We start from the raw sequence: 18,221 nt of genomic DNA, 5'->3' as shown, positions 1-18,221 counted from the left end.
ATCGCTCTGCCCTCCCGCTTGTCTGTTCCCTCCGCTTTAAGACATTCGTGAGGCCTTCTCCGTGGTCGTAAATCAAAAAGCCTTTTTGATTTTCGATTATTTTCTCTTTCCTTCTTAGAAACTCGGCGCCGGCACTTAAAAGCGATTCTGTGAGACACTGTGAAAGTTCTCTGCATTGCATAACTTGCAGTTTCATTTAGGCCTATCTTTGAATTATTTACGGGTGTGTTTTTGAAAGAAACGGGCTGTTGTGCATTTTTGCAGGAAACACCTCCAGGAGATTCCCGACCAGAGTAGCAACGTTACCACCAGCTTCACGTGGGGATGGGATTCTAGCAAGACTTCTGAACTGTTGTCAGGCATGGGGGTCTCTGCCCTGGAGAAGGAGGAGGTGGACAGTGAGAATATCCCCCAGGAACTGCTCTCAAACCTGGCCCACCCTCAGAGCCCTCCCCGAAAACGGCTGAAAAGCAAGGGGAGTGACAAGGACTTTGTGATAGTCCGCAGACCTAAGCTAAATCGAGACAACTTTCCAGGTAAGGTATAAGGATAAAACTGCCGGTCACATAAGAGGTGGATTGAAGTATTTTATTGGTAATCTTTGTTTAGCCATCTTTAGGATGGCACGCTTTTAAAATTTCCTACTTCTGAAGTCGTCTTTCAAAGAAATGGGACAACTGTTCACTGAAATCTACAGAAATCTTGGTAGCTATATATTTTCAGGTGCACAATTGACTTTTAACCCATGTGAAATTTTAACCCAGGAGAAGACATTCCTGCCTCTTTTCTTTGAAGGGAATCTGCATGTTCAAAGGCCAGCTCAGTGCCACTGATAAGTGGGGATATAAGCAGTAATCTTGTAGGATTTTTTGTTTGTTTATATTTGGCTGCTCTATAGCCTTGATTGAGTTTGTTGCCATAATTGCTTTAATTATTTGTCAAAGGACTGCTAAAGTGAATGTTAAACTAAGTGTAGGGACTTATACCCCAGGGACCTCCCAAGTGGGATTTTTCTGGTATTCTCTGTCTCCATTACTGCCGGCATTACCTGTTCAGTCATCCAACCAGAAACCTGAGGGTCAGTCCCTTCCCACCATCCTCCAGCATCCAACCAATCATTGAATCTTTCCCTCTTGTCTCCTAGATGTTTTTCAGACTCTCATTATCTTTTGCCTGAATATTGGAATGGACTCATAATTCCAGTCTTATCCTCCACAGATCCACCCCCAGAGCTAGAGCGGACTGACTGAAATGTAGAACTCACCATATCATTTCCCTCTTTTGATAGCTCCCCATCCCCAGGCTTCTCAAACAGGTCAATGAGGGCCTCCCAGAGAATCAGAACCCCAAGAGTACAAAAAGCCATAGGGTAAACACAGTGCAATGACTTGGGGTTATCAGTTTTTATTGCCAGTAAGTCATTTAAAACAATCCCGCAAATATTTGCTGAGCACATGCTATGTGGGTGGGGGGGCTTTGTTTTAGGTGTTGGGGATAAGGCAGTGAACAAAACCTAAACATTCCTGCCCTCATGAAATTTCTGTTAGAGAGAATGCAATGAACATAATAAACATGGTATGTAGTATGTTAGAAGGTGATAAATGCTGTGGCCAAAATCAAATACAGAACAAGCCAGGAGGGATTGGAAGTCCTAGGGTGGGAAGATGGATTGCAGCTTTGAATAGGGTATTGAGGGAAGACCTCACGTAGACACGAGCTTTTTAAGCAAAGGCATAAAGGAAGTGTGAGGAATGTGCCATGCAAATATCTTGGAGCAGAGGGTTCCAAGCAGAGGACAGTCAGTGTAAAAACCCTGGGGCAGAAGCATGTCATGTTTGCTTAAGGAAGAAGGAAGCCACATGTGGAATGAGCAAAGGGGAGAGTAGTGGGAGATAGAGCTAGAGGTGGTATTGAACAGAGTTGTGATGTAATCTTTTAAAAGGACACACTGATGTGTTGGGATTGAACTGTAGGGGGGTCAGTCGTAGAAGCTTAGAGATTTGTTAAGAGCTGTGGGAGTGGTGATAAGTGTGCCCAGATTCTGGATGGATTCTGACGTTAGAGTTGACATAATTAGGAGGCTACTGAAATAGTCTGTAGAGGAGGTGATTAGAGCCTAAACAGGAATTGGGTAGGTGATAGGGGAGAAGAAGAGACAGATTAAAGAAATAAAGATGAAGTCTTGCAGAGCCATGGTAAATAAGTATTTTCCTGAGTTCTCCCATCTGGCTTTCTTTGAAGAAGGGTTGGTTGGTTGCTTTGCTTTATTTAAAAAAAAAAAAATTCCTTGTTTTTGGGTGTCGACCCTTTCATTAGGAAAGAGAACCGACAGTTATGTTCTTGAAATCTACATCAGGGGTAGGGGTGAATTAATTAGGCAATAAGGGATTGTGGTGAAGTCAGACAGATCTGACTTTACATCCTAATTCTGCTGTTTACCAGCCTTGGGAAGTTATTTCCACTCTCTGTGCCTTTGTTTCTTTGTGAGATGGAATAATAATACCCACTTCAGAGGCTGGTGTGAAGAGAAAGTGAAAGAGTGCACATAAAGCTCTTAGCATGCTGTGTGCACGCAACACACAGTAAGTAACCCCAGTTAATTAGGTCAACATTTCAGACACTCATTTGGGAAGCCTCTTCACTTTTTCTTTTGTCTTTAATCCTGTTAGTCTGAACTTGTTAGTGTAGAATTTTTTTTCTCAAAATTTAATGTTAACGTTATTTTTAGTGTCTCGAGTGCAGTGCTAGCAATTTGGTGGTTGACCAACCAAATGTGGTGAAAGACACTTTCTGCTAAGATGAGCTGATGTTGATTAATTTTTCCAGTGCCGATTGCTTTTAAACGTTGACCATGATTCCTCTCTGTCCTTCCACAGTCATACCCAGAGAGAGATGTATAAATAAAAAGGTCATTTTTTTAAGCAAGGCACTACAGAAGATGAAGGGATGGTTGCTGGCTTATAGGAAATTGCAAGTCAAGTCGAGGAGAAAAGACCATACACACTGAGAGACACTCACAGCAACAGATGGCGGCTAAAACACTAGCATCCGATGAGCAGTTCAGGTAGTTAGTGCTCTAGGAGGCCAGAGGCAGGCACCCCTTGTGCCAGATTGAGGCAGGTGCGGCTTCCCAGGTGCAGAATGGCTTCCAAGATGATTCCCACTGGANGGGCTTCCAAGATGATTGCCACTGGACGTGGACAATCTTCTTCCTCAGCACGGGTGGAGCCTCTGCAGAAAGAAAGATCTGGAAATGGTCCAATCAGTGAGTCTAGATTGTTATAATTAACCTCAAATATATGTGTCTAAAGTGAGAAGAGAAAAGAAGAGTTTTTGTGTTTGCTACTACCTAAGAGAGAGGCAGAGAGGGAAGCTAATAGTATACATCGTATGCATGTGAAATTACACACAATATTGGTTGATTGGCGTGGAGTGTGAGAGGTAGACTCACTGGTGTAGGGTGAGGGACAGCTGGTGTAGAGGATTCCCAGTGGGCCTTCAGGAGCCTGGGCCTCCAGTTTATCTGGATCATCATTCCAGGGAGTTTCGTCTGCAGTTGTCAAGACAGGTGGCTAACAGCTCTGCCAGGATTAGGGTAGAAGAGGCCACACCTGCTTTATGTGGCAATCTGGTGACCGTGGCCCTGGGCTGTGAGTTTTTCCTGGTTCTTCGCTCAGCAGTCTCCCTGCAGGCCCTACGCCACACTCACACATATCTGGCGACTAATTCCTCCTCGTTGTTTTATTTGGAAAGATAAAACTGCGTGGCGAACCCGTATGAGGACAGGTCTGTGTGGCCCTCGGGGTGAGTGTATGGAAGGAGTTGGAAGTAAGTGGCCCAGTTATGAAGTTAATAGGCACAAAAAGGACAACTTTATTCCTGGTCATTAAATGCCTGTCTTGGTCCCTTTTCTCCCCTCCCCGCAAACAAGAGGGCCGTGAAAACACTGTTGAACTAATTTGCTGATTAGCTTTAACGTGGCTGTTAAACTGCTTGACATTCCAGACCCTGCAGTGGTTCTCGGAGTGGAGACTCTGAAGTTTCGTGTCTGCTGATATCCCCAAAGGAACTTGTTCAAAGTGCAAAATTCCTGAGATTCTGATTCAAGAAGTCCTGTCTTGAGCCTGGAAATCTGTTTTTTGATGTCCCCAGGCAAATATTTTTCCTCCAATTTTTTTTTAACCAGTAATAAATATGTTTTACGTTGCAATCCTGGGTGTGTGCCTGAAACAGAAATTTCACGAAAGTATATTTCCCCTTACTAAGATATTTCCTATTCTGTTCCATTCCATTCTTTCCAAACAGTGCTGCTCAAACTAAATTGATTTCATGACTCACCAGTGAATCTTAGCCCGCAGCTCCCAAAGCTCAACTCTGTAAGAGCCATATTTATGGGGCCCTTTGAGGCATCTTTTCTTTGGCCTGTAGCTTCCTTTCATTTATTAATTCAGCAAGTATTTATTGAGCATTCTAGAGATTAGGAATACAGCAGTGACCATAACAGATAAAAGACCTGGCTCTCAGATCTCATATAGAGCATGTATATTATACCTTATTCTCTAAATCTCAATTTCCATGGTTTCTCCACTGCTGTTCCCACATTTCAGGGTTGAGCAAGTCTCTTACAGAAAGAGAGGGTTGGACTGAAGGGGTCATTGAGGACCCTATTTTTGTTTTGCTGTGTTTTGCCCACTTAGCCAAAACAAAAACCAAAAATGCCAAGTTCATATGGTCTAGCATTTTTATGATTTGTGGGCAGAGAAAGGAAAACTCATCCCAGCATGGCAGCACGTGTGGTTTCCCAGAGAGGAAGCATAGGTTGTTAATACTTCAAACATGCTANGCACATAAAGCTCTTAGCATGCTGTGTGCACGCAACACGCAGTAAGTAACCCCAGTTAATTAGGTCAACATTTCAGACACTCATTTGGGAAGCCTCTTCACTTTTTCTTTTGTCTTTAATCCTGTTAGTCTGAACTTGTTAGTGTAGAATTTTTTTTCTCAAAATTTAATGTTAACGTTATTTTTAGTGTCTCGAGTGCAGTGCTAGCAATTTGGTGGTTGACCAACCAAATGTGGTGAAAGACACTTTCTGCTAAGATGAGCTGATGTTGATTAATTTTTCCAGTGCCGATTGCTTTTAAACGTTGACCATGATTCCTCTCTGTCCTTCCACAGTCATACCCAGAGAGAGATGTATAAATAAAAAGGTCATTTTTTTAAGCAAGGCACTACAGAAGATGAAGGGATGGTTGCTGGCTTATAGGAAATTGCAAGTCAAGTCGAGGAGAAAAGACCATACACACTGAGAGACACTCACAGCAACAGATGGCGGCTAAAACACTAGCATCCGATGAGCAGTTCAGGTAGTTAGTGCTCTAGGAGGCCAGAGGCAGGCACCCCTTGTGCCAGATTGAGGCAGGTGCGGCTTCCCAGGTGCAGAAGGGCTTCCAAGATGATTGCCACTGGACGTGGACAATCTTCTTCCTCAGCACGGGTGGAGCCTCTGCAGAAAGAAAGATCTGGAAATGGTCCAATCAGTGAGTCTAGATTGTTATAATTAACCTCAAATATATGTGTCTAAAGTGAGAAGAGAAAAGAAGAGTTTTTGTGTTTGCTACTACCTAAGAGAGAGGCAGAGAGGGAAGCTAATAGTATACATCGTATGCATGTGAAATTACACACAATATTGGTTGATTGGCGTGGAGTGTGAGAGGTAGACTCACTGGTGTAGGGTGAGGGACAGCTGGTGTAGAGGATTCCCAGTGGGCCTTCAGGAGCCTGGGCCTCCAGTTTATCTGGATCATCATTCCAGGGAGTTTCGTCTGCAGTTGTCAAGACAGGTGGCTAACAGCTCTGCCAGGATTAGGGTAGAAGAGGCCACACCTGCTTTATGTGGCAATCTGGTGACCGTGGCCCTGGGCTGTGAGTTTTTCCTGGTTCTTCGCTCAGCAGTCTCCCTGCAGGCCCTACGCCACACTCACACATATCTGGCGACTAATTCCTCCTCGTTGTTTTATTTGGAAAGATAAAACTGCGTGGCGAACCCGTATGAGGACAGGTCTGTGTGGCCCTCGGGGTGAGTGTATGGAAGGAGTTGGAAGTAAGTGGCCCAGTTATGAAGTTAATAGGCACAAAAAGGACAACTTTATTCCTGGTCATTAAATGCCTGTCTTGGTCCCTTTTCTCCCCTCCCCGCAAACAAGAGGGCCGTGAAAACACTGTTGAACTAATTTGCTGATTAGCTTTAACGTGGCTGTTAAACTGCTTGACATTCCAGACCCTGCAGTGGTTCTCGGAGTGGAGACTCTGAAGTTTCGTGTCTGCTGATATCCCCAAAGGAACTTGTTCAAAGTGCAAAATTCCTGAGATTCTGATTCAAGAAGTCCTGTCTTGAGCCTGGAAATCTGTTTTTTGATGTCCCCAGGCAAATATTTTTCCTCCAATTTTTTTTTAACCAGTAATAAATATGTTTTACGTTGCAATCCTGGGTGTGTGCCTGAAACAGAAATTTCACGAAAGTATATTTCCCCTTACTAAGATATTTCCTATTCTGTTCCATTCCATTCTTTCCAAACAGTGCTGCTCAAACTAAATTGATTTCATGACTCACCAGTGAATCTTAGCCCGCAGCTCCCAAAGCTCAACTCTGTAAGAGCCATATTTATGGGGCCCTTTGAGGCATCTTTTCTTTGGCCTGTAGCTTCCTTTCATTTATTAATTCAGCAAGTATTTATTGAGCATTCTAGAGATTAGGAATACAGCAGTGACCATAACAGATAAAAGACCTGGCTCTCAGATCTCATATAGAGCATGTATATTATACCTTATTCTCTAAATCTCAATTTCCATGGTTTCTCCACTGCTGTTCCCACATTTCAGGGTTGAGCAAGTCTCTTACAGAAAGAGAGGGTTGGACTGAAGGGGTCATTGAGGACCCTATTTTTGTTTTGCTGTGTTTTGCCCACTTAGCCAAAACAAAAACCAAAAATGCCAAGTTCATATGGTCTAGCATTTTTATGATTTGTGGGCAGAGAAAGGAAAACTCATCCCAGCATGGCAGCACGTGTGGTTTCCCAGAGAGGAAGCATAGGTTGTTAATACTTCAAACATGCTAGCACAAGCAAACAGAATGAGCCCCTGCCCTTAAAAAAAAAAAAAAAAAAAAAAAAAGCAAAAACCCCAGTAAGTGTGAGCACCAGTGCCTGCGTATTTTTCAAGTATAATTTGTTTATCCATGTTTAAGGAGAGGAGCAGTTTTAAGAGTCAAAGTTTTGTTTATGATTAAGATTTGGCATTTTAACTTGAATCTGAGTGTAGATGATATTCCAAGAAATAAATAAGCCCAGTAAGATGAGTAACCTAACTCGAGGTCTCATGCATAGAAAACTCTTCCATAAGCCGCCCTCCCCAGAGGATTTGAGGCATGGGCAGCAGGGAGGTTACAGACGTGGACAGCTGGGTTTGCACATGAGGGAGAAGTAGAAATGACCATGGCCAAGGATGATGACCAACAGGTTTGTGAATCTGGCCAGTGTTCACCCCATTCGTGGCTCTGAAGTATGTTTAACTGCCTTCATGTAGTTGAAGACCAGCTGCTGTGGGCTTGAATAATTGTTTCCTGTACTGCGTGGGGCTGGTGTGCAGCGTTGGGGGGTTTAGAAGAGGCAGGTGGAAGAAAGACCTGCTCTGGACTCTTCCATCCGCTCGTGCAAACAGACCAGACAGCAGAGTCATCAGGAATCCAGGAAACAGATGGTTGATGTTTTGAGAATTCAATATGGCAAGTAAAATTAGATTAAGCGTATCACAGACCTGGATCCCAGCCACTGGAGCTGGAGGACAGACTTCTGCTCCATCTGCTTGGACAGCAGCCAGTCTAAGGCTTCAGTGCTCCAGCCAGGGGCCCTGCAGTCAGTGTCCTCTGATCAGGCTGAGGGAGCCCTGGGCACTTGCCTGCCAGCTGAGGCTGTGTATTTTCTTGGCCATTGTTCCTTCCCTTTGGAAGTCCACTTGATAGCTCTCAGCATCTTTGTTTTTATTCCCTCTTCCTGCCAGCCCCTCCTCGCCCTGATTGAGTTCTTTTTCCATAGCAAGTCAGGTATAATTTTTAACCTTCCCTAATCTTGTAGAACATCAAGAACTCAGGACAGGGGAGAGTGGAGAATGTTAGAGCATTCTGTAGTCGAAAGGGCATCATTTGGAGTGGGACATAGGGTTGAATCCCCACCCTGCCCCTTGTTGTGTGACCTTGTCCCTTTTGTCACAGTTGCATCTTCTTCTGAAGCCCCTCCCCCCCATCTCAAAGACAACTCACGTACTGACCCAGGGACATTACCTTTGTACGCTGGCATTTGCTCTCCAGCCTCCTTGTCTGGACCCCAGCGGCGCCATGTCATTCCTTCGCAGGTACAGCGCCCTCCGCTTCCTGGCCAGCCTCCAGACATCCACCTGTTGGGTCTGCACCCGCACCGCAGGGCGTGGGCTTCTGGCGTGCTCAGAGCAGCCCCAGCTTTGCCTCCTGGCTCTGCCGCCTAATTGTTGATACCACCTTGGCGAGATTATTTAACTCTGCCGAGACCAGTTTCCCATTGGGTAAAAAGACATACTCTAAATACACGGGGTTGCCGCGTTTAGAGTCAGTGTGCGTGAATAAATGCTTGAGGCGTTTTTAGGGCTTCAGTAAATGGTAGTTTTTAAATGTTTGGTTATGTATTTGTTGATTAGTTTGTCCCCAGGTGAGGCTGTTGGGCAGGGACTGGGGCTTACTCTCGGCTCCCAGCACTGGTGCATTTGTTAGGCACCCAGGAATGCTTGTTGAAGTGAGCCGTAGGCTCATTTTACAGATGAGGAGACTAACTGGTCTTAAGAGGCAGCGGCAGCAAGCAGTCTTGCCTGACTCTAGAATAAAGCCGGCATTCTTCTTCTGGGTGTCAGTCATTCCTTTGTGAAATATTAGCTGAGCACTTTGATATTCATTGCCAGGCCCTCTCCTAGGTACTGGGTGTGTAGTAGTTACTTGGTTAGCAAAGGTTAACCAGTCACACAAATACAAAATTAGCACGTTGGCAAATGTCATGAAGGGAAAGTAAAAGGTATAATGCATCTAGCAAAGATTTATTGAATGCCTGTGGGGGGAGGGGGGCATAGCGCTCTGTGCTGGGTATGCCAGTCTGGGCCTGGGGGCTGCGGTGGTGACCTGGGAATGCTCCTCTGAGAGGGTGACATTTAAGCTGAGCTCTGAAGGTTGAATGGGTAGGAGTTGGACAGAGGATGCAAGGCCCTCCTCCTTCTAGCGTTCTTGTGGTAGTGTCTTCGGTACCTGGCTTCAGTGTCCTCTGCAAACCTCTGCCTTCCTTGCTGTGACTCAGTTTCCTTCTAGCCTTTTCATTGGCTCATATTGTTCCAGTTGTTTCTAATTTCTTATGTGTTCCCAATAAAATAAGCACTATGTTCATTAATTTATGTCTCCCACCCCACCCTTCACAACAAGTCTCCCTAATTTCCTTTCCCACCTTCTTTAGTGGACGTGTGGCGCCCCGTCCATAGCCCCTTGGAGCTCAGCACTCCTTTGTATGCCAAGGCTTTCTCCTACATGCAGATGTGCCTGCTTGACACCTCTCTGGGCAGGCCTATGGGGAGGTAACATGCCTTCCCCGCTCCCTGAATCCCCCACCCAGGGACTGACAGGCCTTGGTGGATTAATACCCCAGCAGACTTGAACTCCACTTGGCTGTGGCCATAACCTGCTTATTAACATACCCCGAACTGGCTTCCTTCCTTTCCATATCTCTTCACTTTCCAGTGCTTCCTGGGATTACTTAGCAAATAAATACTTGAATTCAGGTCCTCCGGATCTGCTTCTGGGGATCCCAAACTTAGATAGAATGCTGTTTGGGGCTCTTGGTAAATCACACCATGGAGCCCTTGTCCAAACCCTATTAAAACCTGGTGTGTTTCCAAGCAGCTGAAAATTCTAAGCAACGTTGGAAAGAAAAGGTCCTCACAGAAGGCAAAGGCGTGGATTTAATGGAGCAGGAGAGAGAGTCAAGAAGGAGAAAGGAAGTTTGACTCTGCTGCTTGATCTCATCCGTTACACTATTTAATCTTCACAAGGAAGGATTTTGCAGAATAAATTCCTTTATTCCCATTCCTGAAGATGAGGAGACTAAGCCTGAGGGATTAAGTAACTTGCCCAAGCATCACAGACTTGGGCACTACAGGTGCATTCTCATCAAAGCCGTTCTGCTTCCCAAAGTTCTCACACTCGGGGAGGCCAAGCACCTGGTGTCCCGATGGGCCGTCGGGTCATAGTGCAGCCTCACCATTCTAGATGCAAAATAACTAAGTGTGTCATCTTTTGCCAAATCAGCTGCTAGAATCAGATCTGCACGGGCAAGAGGCAGCAGAGGTCAGGGAGTTAAGAATTAATGGAAGGAAAATTTAAGAAAAGCCTGTCTATCAACTTTGTTCCAATTTGGGAGGCAGAGTAGGAGCCCTATTTGAGAAACTCCGTCCTCTGTCCATGCTGAGCTTGGAGGAGCCTTGTGGGGGTGATGGAGGGCTGCCGCCACACTGAAAAGCTGCAGGGTCCTCTCCAGGTGCCTGCCCAGGTCATGGTCCAAGGTCAGCAGGGATGATCTACCTTCATCTGTTTACCCCTAGTTTCAGGGCTACGGTGATTCATTTTGTCCTCTGGAGCCGTGGGGGCGTAGGCATTCATTGAGCAACTACATAGCTCCTCATTTTTCAGTAGATTCCTCCAGGAAGGCTTCCCTGATCACTGCTCTACCACCATACACTGCACAGCACAGCACCGTGAACCCTGTTGCAGCCCATTGTGATGCTTGACTGAAATTTCCTGTTTGTGTCTCAGACTCCGAGCCAGCCATCCTTTATTCGTCTTTGTAGAGCAGACACCTGCATATACTACATGTTCGATAAATATACGCGTGGACAAATGTATCAGACATTGTGCTAGTTCCTGGAAATACAAAGATTATTTTTTTAAAAAAATCATTTTTTTGTTCTCAAGAACTCAGGGCCTGGCAGGGGCTAAACAGGTGAGTAAGTAAATAATAAAATTGTGGTTTAAAAAAAAAGTGACTTGTTCTTGGATGTCATGGGAAGCCCTCCCATAGGCATCGGGGCTTTAATAGCAACTTGATTTTAAATGAATAGCAGTCGGGGGCGGCACAGTGTGTACAGGGCTATTGAGATGTGGCACAGAACGACTCATTCTGAGAATTACAAGTAGGTCCAAATGGCTGGAACGTATTTCTGCATAATGAACCTAGAAAAATGAGTGGGGCCCTGACATGAAGGCTTTGAATTTCATGCCCAGCAGTTTGGACTTCAGGCTACATATTTGGGGGGCACCACTGAAAGGTTCTAATTGAGGGAAGGGCATGATTGTTTTAGAAAGATTGTCCAAGAGTACCACCCAGAGGCAGCAAATGCTACGTTTATCACCCTCCTCAAGACTGTTCTCCGTCGAGTTCTCCGCAGAGCCTGGCACAGTGTACCTGTGCAGCGAATACGGGCCTTTTAGATGGGGAGGGATGGTGTGTTCGTAATCAGGGTTTTCCAGAGATGCTGAAGAAGTAGGAGACGTAGGGAGATTCATTATAAGGAATTGGCCCACACAGTTATGGAAGCTGAAAAGTCCCAAGGTTTGCAGTCCACAGGCCTGGGAACCAGGAGAGCAGATAGTTAAAGTTCTAGTCCGGCTCAAAGGCAGGGAGAAAGCCCGTTCTCCCTTCATCAGTGTTTTGCTCTCATCAGCCTTGGATTGGATGAGACCCACTCACATTGGGGAAGGGAATCTGCATTTCTCAGTCGATGGACTCAAATGTTCATCTTATGTGGGTACCCCTCACGGACACACCCAGAATAGTGTTGAACTAAACCTCTGGGCACCCCTTGACCCAGTCAAGTTGACACATAACGTGAAGCATCCCGGAGGGGAGAGGACAGCACTAGGCTTGGTGTACAGGAGTGATTGGGGCGGAGGGAGCCTGGGAACTCTAAGCACTCGCCTGCTTTGGTGCATGCTCATTTCCTTCCGGACCACTGTCCTGTTGTCCTGATCTTGTTGGTTATTCTGTATGTTCATACATAAGAATTCTATTTAGAAATTGCTTTTATAAGACAAAACTGATCTTAATGTATCTACCTTTTTTCCCCTCCAGTTTTTTATTTTTAACAGCAGCCCAAGCAGTCCTTTTAGAACTTTCTATGCTCAGAACCCTCTAGTGGTTCCTCATGACATTCAGAGTCACAGCCGGAGTCCTCATAATGATGTAGAAAATCCTGCATGACCTGGCCCCTCTCACTTCTCTACCTCATCCTTTATCACCCCCCTCCTTGCTCTTCTTCCACACTGGCCTTGCTGTTCCTCAAAACAGACATGCTGTTCCTCAAAACAGACATGCTGTTCCCTGAATCTAGAACACACCCTGGGTACTCAAAGGGCTGCTCCCTCACTTTGTTCAAGCCTTTGCTCGGTGAGCACTGTCTCGGTAAGGCCTTCCTTGACCGCTTTGTTGAGATTTTTGAACACTGGCCCCTGTACTTCCTATCCTCTCCTTTACCCTGCTTAATTTTTCTGCATGGCAATAATCCAATTTTTTACATATCATGTAATTTACTTTTTTTTTTTATGTGTGATTATTTCCTCCCACCAGAATGTAAGCTCCATTTCCTGCTCTCTCCCCAACACCGAAAATGCTTCCTGTTACCCTGGAAAATGCTTCCTGTTACCCTGTTACCGTAGTAAGTGGAGAGGTGCATGGAAGCGCCCTCTGGGTATTGCACTTATAGGCAAATTGACTTCTGAGTGCTTTCTGTAAGTCTGAAAGGAGGAGGAAACTTCATTTGCCTTTTAGATAAGGTCACTACTCACCAAATCCACTTCTGAGAGAAACAAGGCATTTCTTAGCAACCAGAGGCATCATACCTTAGAAGTTGGATGCTGTCTGAGGGGCTGGGGACTTGGTTTGTACCACGATTAATATGGTCCTTGCCTAAGGTTGGCTGGCAGGAGCTGAAGGCAGAAACGATATTGGTTTTGTCTTTTCTGCTTTGCTGAGAAAGTGTAGTGCTTACTGCTGGGTACAGAGACCATGAGTGAAGAGAAAACCACCGTGGAATGAGTAATTCGATTTGTGTTAAATTCCCCTTTTAAGTTCTATATTGTGTATCCTTGACAAGCATGAAAAGACTCAGTAGACTTGATTGGGTAAAAGAATGGTGATGAGAAAACACATGTTTTTTCCCTCCCTTAAAGGTGTTTCATGGGACTCACTTCCAGATGAGCTGCTCTTAGGAATCTTTTCCTGTCTGTGCCTCCCTGAACTCCTGAAGGTCTCTAGTGTTTGTAAGAGGTGGTATCACCTAGCGTAAGTATTTTTCACCCCTCTTGGTATACGCGTGGGAGAAGGGGAGGGTTATTTATTCGTTTGGGCCTAGTGAAACTAAAAACTAAGGAAAATGTAGTAGCACAAACGCATTTTTATTAATAATTAGTGTCTCCCTTTCACAGTGGAAGGGAGGCGTCTCCTGGAGGTGTAAACTTACCCACCTCAGAAAACTTCTTTCTGTATTCATGCTGCCTCTGCACCAGGTGACGCATTAGGAGAGAAGGGGGCTATGGGGGGCTGCATGAAGGCCTGGCCACTCCCCACACTGGGGGGCCGGGCAGTGAGTGCGGTGGGAGAGTGGTATTAGACCTCAGTGTGAGCCCTGTCTCTGCCACTCAGCACTCTGTGACCTGGGGACATACTTGACACTTGTGAGCCTCAGTCCCCCCCGTATATACAATGGAGAGCAGAGTACGTTCCAGACAGGGCAGTGATGAGGATGAAACCTGAAGATTGGCTCGTGGAAGCGTGCGGCACGTGGCCGCCAGTAGGCACTGATGTCTTTGTCGGTTTGGGGGCACACCTGCAGGTTTGCACCATGAGCTGCACATGGAAAGTCTTGGTGCGCTGGAAGCAGTAACAGGCCAGAATGGGCGGGGTGGGGGGGAGGCTTTGTTTCTGAGTTGGAACTTTTTTCCACTTGTCATCTCCAGCCAAACAGTAGCCATCCTTTGCGCTTGGAGGCCATTTGTGTCTCGTCTCCCTCCACGTATCCAGGGCTCTCACTGAGATGGCAAGAGCCCCTTCCCCTCCATTCAGGGCTGCGTGGGCAGTAAGACACCGCAGGCAGTTCCAGGAGTGGGCTCCTGGCTTAGAAGACCCCCGGGGGGCAGGGGGTGCACCCGGAAAGCTGCAGCGAGTGGTGGTGGAGTTGCACTGATCCCTCTCCAAGTGACCCCCTAGTGGTTTTCTTTTTCAGCCAGCTATCCTTCGTGCAGTCTATTCATCTCCACCTCAGTTGTCCTACAAGTAGGAGCCGGCATCTATGAAGTACTGCCTTCTTGGTAACAGAGGTCACGTAACACCCTGACAATTTCTTTACACAGAATTATTTCAGAGCCCACCCAGTGGTCTGCTTATTTTAAGCAGTATTAAAAAATACAATTCTAGTAGGCATTTAAAATGTTCCCTCTGTGCTCGATCTCGTGTTTTCTTCTTTTTGTTCAGTTGAATTAATCTGTGGCTGTTAAAGCTCCCTCACGGTACTGTTTAGTACATTTTGGTACTTCATTTTTGCCTTAGAAACACTACCCAAAATCTAAGTAATGTTTTTCCTTTCACATTAGTTCATACATATACATAAATTTCTTTGCACGCATATATGGTTTTTTTAAGCTTAAAGGGTATTGTAAAACACCTGAACTGCTTTGTACAGTTCCTTATTCCTAGTAGATATTTGATAGTCGTATCTCTTTAATAAAGTGTAGTTGAGCCTTAAACATCATTTTAGGGGGTTAGGGGGCCTGACCCCCTCCCCCCCGCCTAGTCAAAAATCCACATAGGACTTTTAACTCCCCCAGAAATTTAACTAGTAGATTACTGTTGACTGGAAGCCTTACCCATAGCATGAACAGTCAGTTAACACATATCTTATAAGTTACATGTATTATATATTCTTATTTTACAATAAAGGAAACTAGAGGGAAGAAAATGGTATTAAGAAAATCATAAGGAAGAAAAAATACACTTGCAGTACTGGAAAAAATCTGCATATAAGTGAAGCTGCTCAGTTCCAGCCCATCTGCAAAGATCAGCTGAAGCGCTAACTTTCCTCCTTTTGTATTTCCATGTTACTTAGGGTCATTGTGGGAACTCATGGATGCTTTACAAAAACAGCAAGTGGGATCACTGAGGCCCTTCTGAACCTACCTACCTATTCAATAATCAGTTAAATGATTGGAGCAATCATTTTTAAAATTACCAGATTGTATTGAACACTAAAATTTTATTCTGTGGTTTCAGATCATTACATTGCTAATGATAGCATTGAACCATCTGAAGGAAATACATACAAATGTGTGTGTGTGTGTGTGTGTGTGTGTACAGCTGAAGGTGGAAGCTTATCCATGATATGAGTAAGAAATATTCAGTTGTGTCTTAAAAAATACCATAGCTAGGTGTATAGTCAGCTCAAAACCAAAACTTCCTTTAGAATCTGCTTCAAGGCGATTTAGTGGCCAAAGCTTCCTTGTTGAGTAGCAGTGGTGGGGCCCTCCAGTATCCAGTGCCCCCAACTTACTAAGGACCCCCCCTCTTTTCCAGGTTTGACGAGTCTCTGTGGCAGACGTTAGACCTCACAGGTAGAAACCTGCACCCAGATGTGATTGGTCGGTTGCTGTCTCGAGGGGTGGTTGCCTTCCGCTGCCCACGATCATTTATGGATCAACCATTGGTTGAACATTTCAGGTAAAAAAAAGAAAAATCCCCAGAAGAGGCTGTTTGTAAGTCTTAAGGTGGAAACAGATCAAAACCCCCCTTTTTTTTTTCCTTTTCTGTAGCCAACCTTATGGCCTGTGACAAGTCTGTGCAGTTGAGTGCAAGTTGCATATTTTGCTGTGCGGCCTTTGTGTTGAAACATAGCGCAGCTTTCAGTGACGCCATTCCCCTTGAAGTTGGGGTGTCTATTAGGCTCTGCCAGGGGTCAAGGATGCACATTTTGCTTCTCAAGTGGGGTCCCTGGAGGCTGGGCATCGTGCGTCCAGGAGGCAGGAGCCACGCCGCACACTCACCCGGAGACGCAAGGCAGCCTATCTCTTCCCACACTGCCCGTTTCTGATAAAGACAAGGTGTGAGAAGTCTTCTTAGATGTTGTAGTTCTGGGTATCCAGTCCTATGGTGGACAAATTTCCAACCTGAGCAAGAATGCCCTCTTTTTGTTCGTTTTGTGGAATATTTTGAGAAACTACTTCTCTGTTACTGATAGTTTTGCCATATGGTTTAGAGCCATCTGAAACTTGAGTGGAATAACTAGATACTGAACAGAAAGATAAGCTAAAGATAGCAGAGTTAAGGACAAAACCTACATCCCGACTCTGGTACTTTCCCCTTCCCTCCACGGTCACATGGCAGCACCCGTCTTCCCCTGGTGATTATTCTTCTCCCATGGCTGTTCCTTCTGTGTCTCCTGCACGTGTGCGCTTTCCTCTGCTACTTTGGGCCCTGTCCATGGTCGCCTTCTCTTGATCCCCACGCTGTCCTTGGACATGCTGTCTTACACACCCACAGTCGTGCTGGAACTTTCAGATCCTCTTCTCTAGTTCAGCCCTCTCTTTCAAACAGACTTCTAGGCCCAGTTACCTAGAAGCTTCCACACCTGCATTTCCTCCAGGTATCTACATATTAGCCGTTTACAGCTTGCTCTTTCACTGTCTTTTCTGTTTTAGTAATTTACTCACTCACCTTTGCCAGGAAGATTCATAGGCATAATCCCTTTGTCACCCACATTCAGCTCATTCTCATGATGCCCACTAATTAATTTCCTAAGTGGGACTCTGTCAGCAGCACCATCTTGACTTGGCAGAAATCCTCCTGAATTTTATTTATTTTTAAAGATTTTATTTATTTATTTGCGAGAGAGAGCAAGTGCACGTGAGAAAGCATGGGGGGAGGGGCGGAGGGAGAGGGAGAAACAGACTCGCTGCTGAGCAGGGAGCCCAACGAGGACCTCGATCCCAGGACTCTGGGATCATGACCTGAGCAAAGCCTGACTCTTAATCAACTGAGCCGCCCAGGCGCCCCCTGAAATCCCCCTGAACTTTAAAATGAATCAGGGGAGGGAGTTATCTAGTAGCAATTTAAGACGGAAACTATAACTACTGCTTGTGTACTTAGGGTCATGTTTGTGATTGGCTGCTCATCTGGGGAGGGGATGGGGTTGGATTTGTTGTGGAGATACTTGTGTGAGCCGCCTTCATGGAGCCTCTCTTTTCCCTCCTCTGTGTTTAGCCCTTTCCGTGTGCAGCACATGGATCTGTCCAACTCCGTAATCGAGGTGTCTACCCTCCATGGCATTCTGTCGCAGTGCTCCAAGTTGCAGAATCTCAGCCTGGAAGGCCTACAGCTGTCAGATCCCATTGTCAAGTGAGTGGCCGTCAGGAGCATGTGACAAAGGCAGTTGTTTTTATGTGTGTTACCTTTGTTTCCTGAATATAATCGGGGTGCCCTTCTGTCCATAGCCAGATGGACTCAGAAAATGTCCGTGGGGTGCCCCAGCTTCTGCAGTACTTTGCAGGACTCATCCAGGCAGCCCGAGTTTGCATGCTAACTCTGTGCCAGGCCTCATGCCAGGTTCTAGACACACAAGGATGATGCATACAGGCACGGTCCCTGCCTCATTCGTGGGAGAGACACATAATTACAGTGCAGTGTGTGGGTTACATGCATCGATGAGTATGTGGCATCACACAGAGAGACCTAGTTATATTGAGGGAGGGCAGCCTTCGTAGAGGAAGTGACTCTTACGCGGGGTATTGAGGGTTACTCAGGTTGCAGATGTGCACATGATGAGGTGAAGGAGCCGACCAGGTAGAGCTGCCTGTGTGCTTCTAAACTCCGCAGAAGGTGGGAACTGCTAGCGCACGGGTGCAGTGAGGGGGTGCCAGCATGGGAGGAGCAGCTCGTCGTGGCCTCTGCCATGCTGTAGGAAGCCTGGACTCCGTGGTGGGCTCCGAAGAGGGAAGCGTGCTCTGAGAATGGAAGGAACATGTCCGAGTTGAAATTTAGAAAGATAATTTGCTGGGCACCTTGGAGTGTTAACCAGATGTGGAAAAAACTAGACTAGCTGAGATGCTGTTGTGTTCA

The 18,221-nt window shown here is 45.8% G+C and overlaps 1 protein-coding gene across 1 annotated transcript in view; it reads left to right on the top strand.

Annotated features, from left to right (window-relative positions):
* SKP2 (S-phase kinase associated protein 2) overlaps window positions 1–18,221 on the top strand; it is a 33,641-nt gene that overhangs the window by 441 nt on the left and 14,979 nt on the right. Inside the window, exons 2-5 of the mRNA XM_002923371.4 lie at window positions 265–536; window positions 13,289–13,400; window positions 15,684–15,827; window positions 17,367–17,501. Coding sequence (XP_002923417.2) covers window positions 265–536; window positions 13,289–13,400; window positions 15,684–15,827; window positions 17,367–17,501 — 663 coding nt within the window. The remainder of the gene's footprint in view (window positions 1–264; window positions 537–13,288; window positions 13,401–15,683; window positions 15,828–17,366; window positions 17,502–18,221) is intronic.

The sequence above is a fragment of the Ailuropoda melanoleuca genome, chromosome 3, assembly GCF_002007445.2.
Source record: "Ailuropoda melanoleuca isolate Jingjing chromosome 3, ASM200744v2, whole genome shotgun sequence".
Taxonomy (NCBI): Eukaryota; Metazoa; Chordata; class Mammalia; order Carnivora; family Ursidae; genus Ailuropoda; species Ailuropoda melanoleuca.
This window is presented reverse-complemented; position numbering and strand designations above follow the sequence as displayed.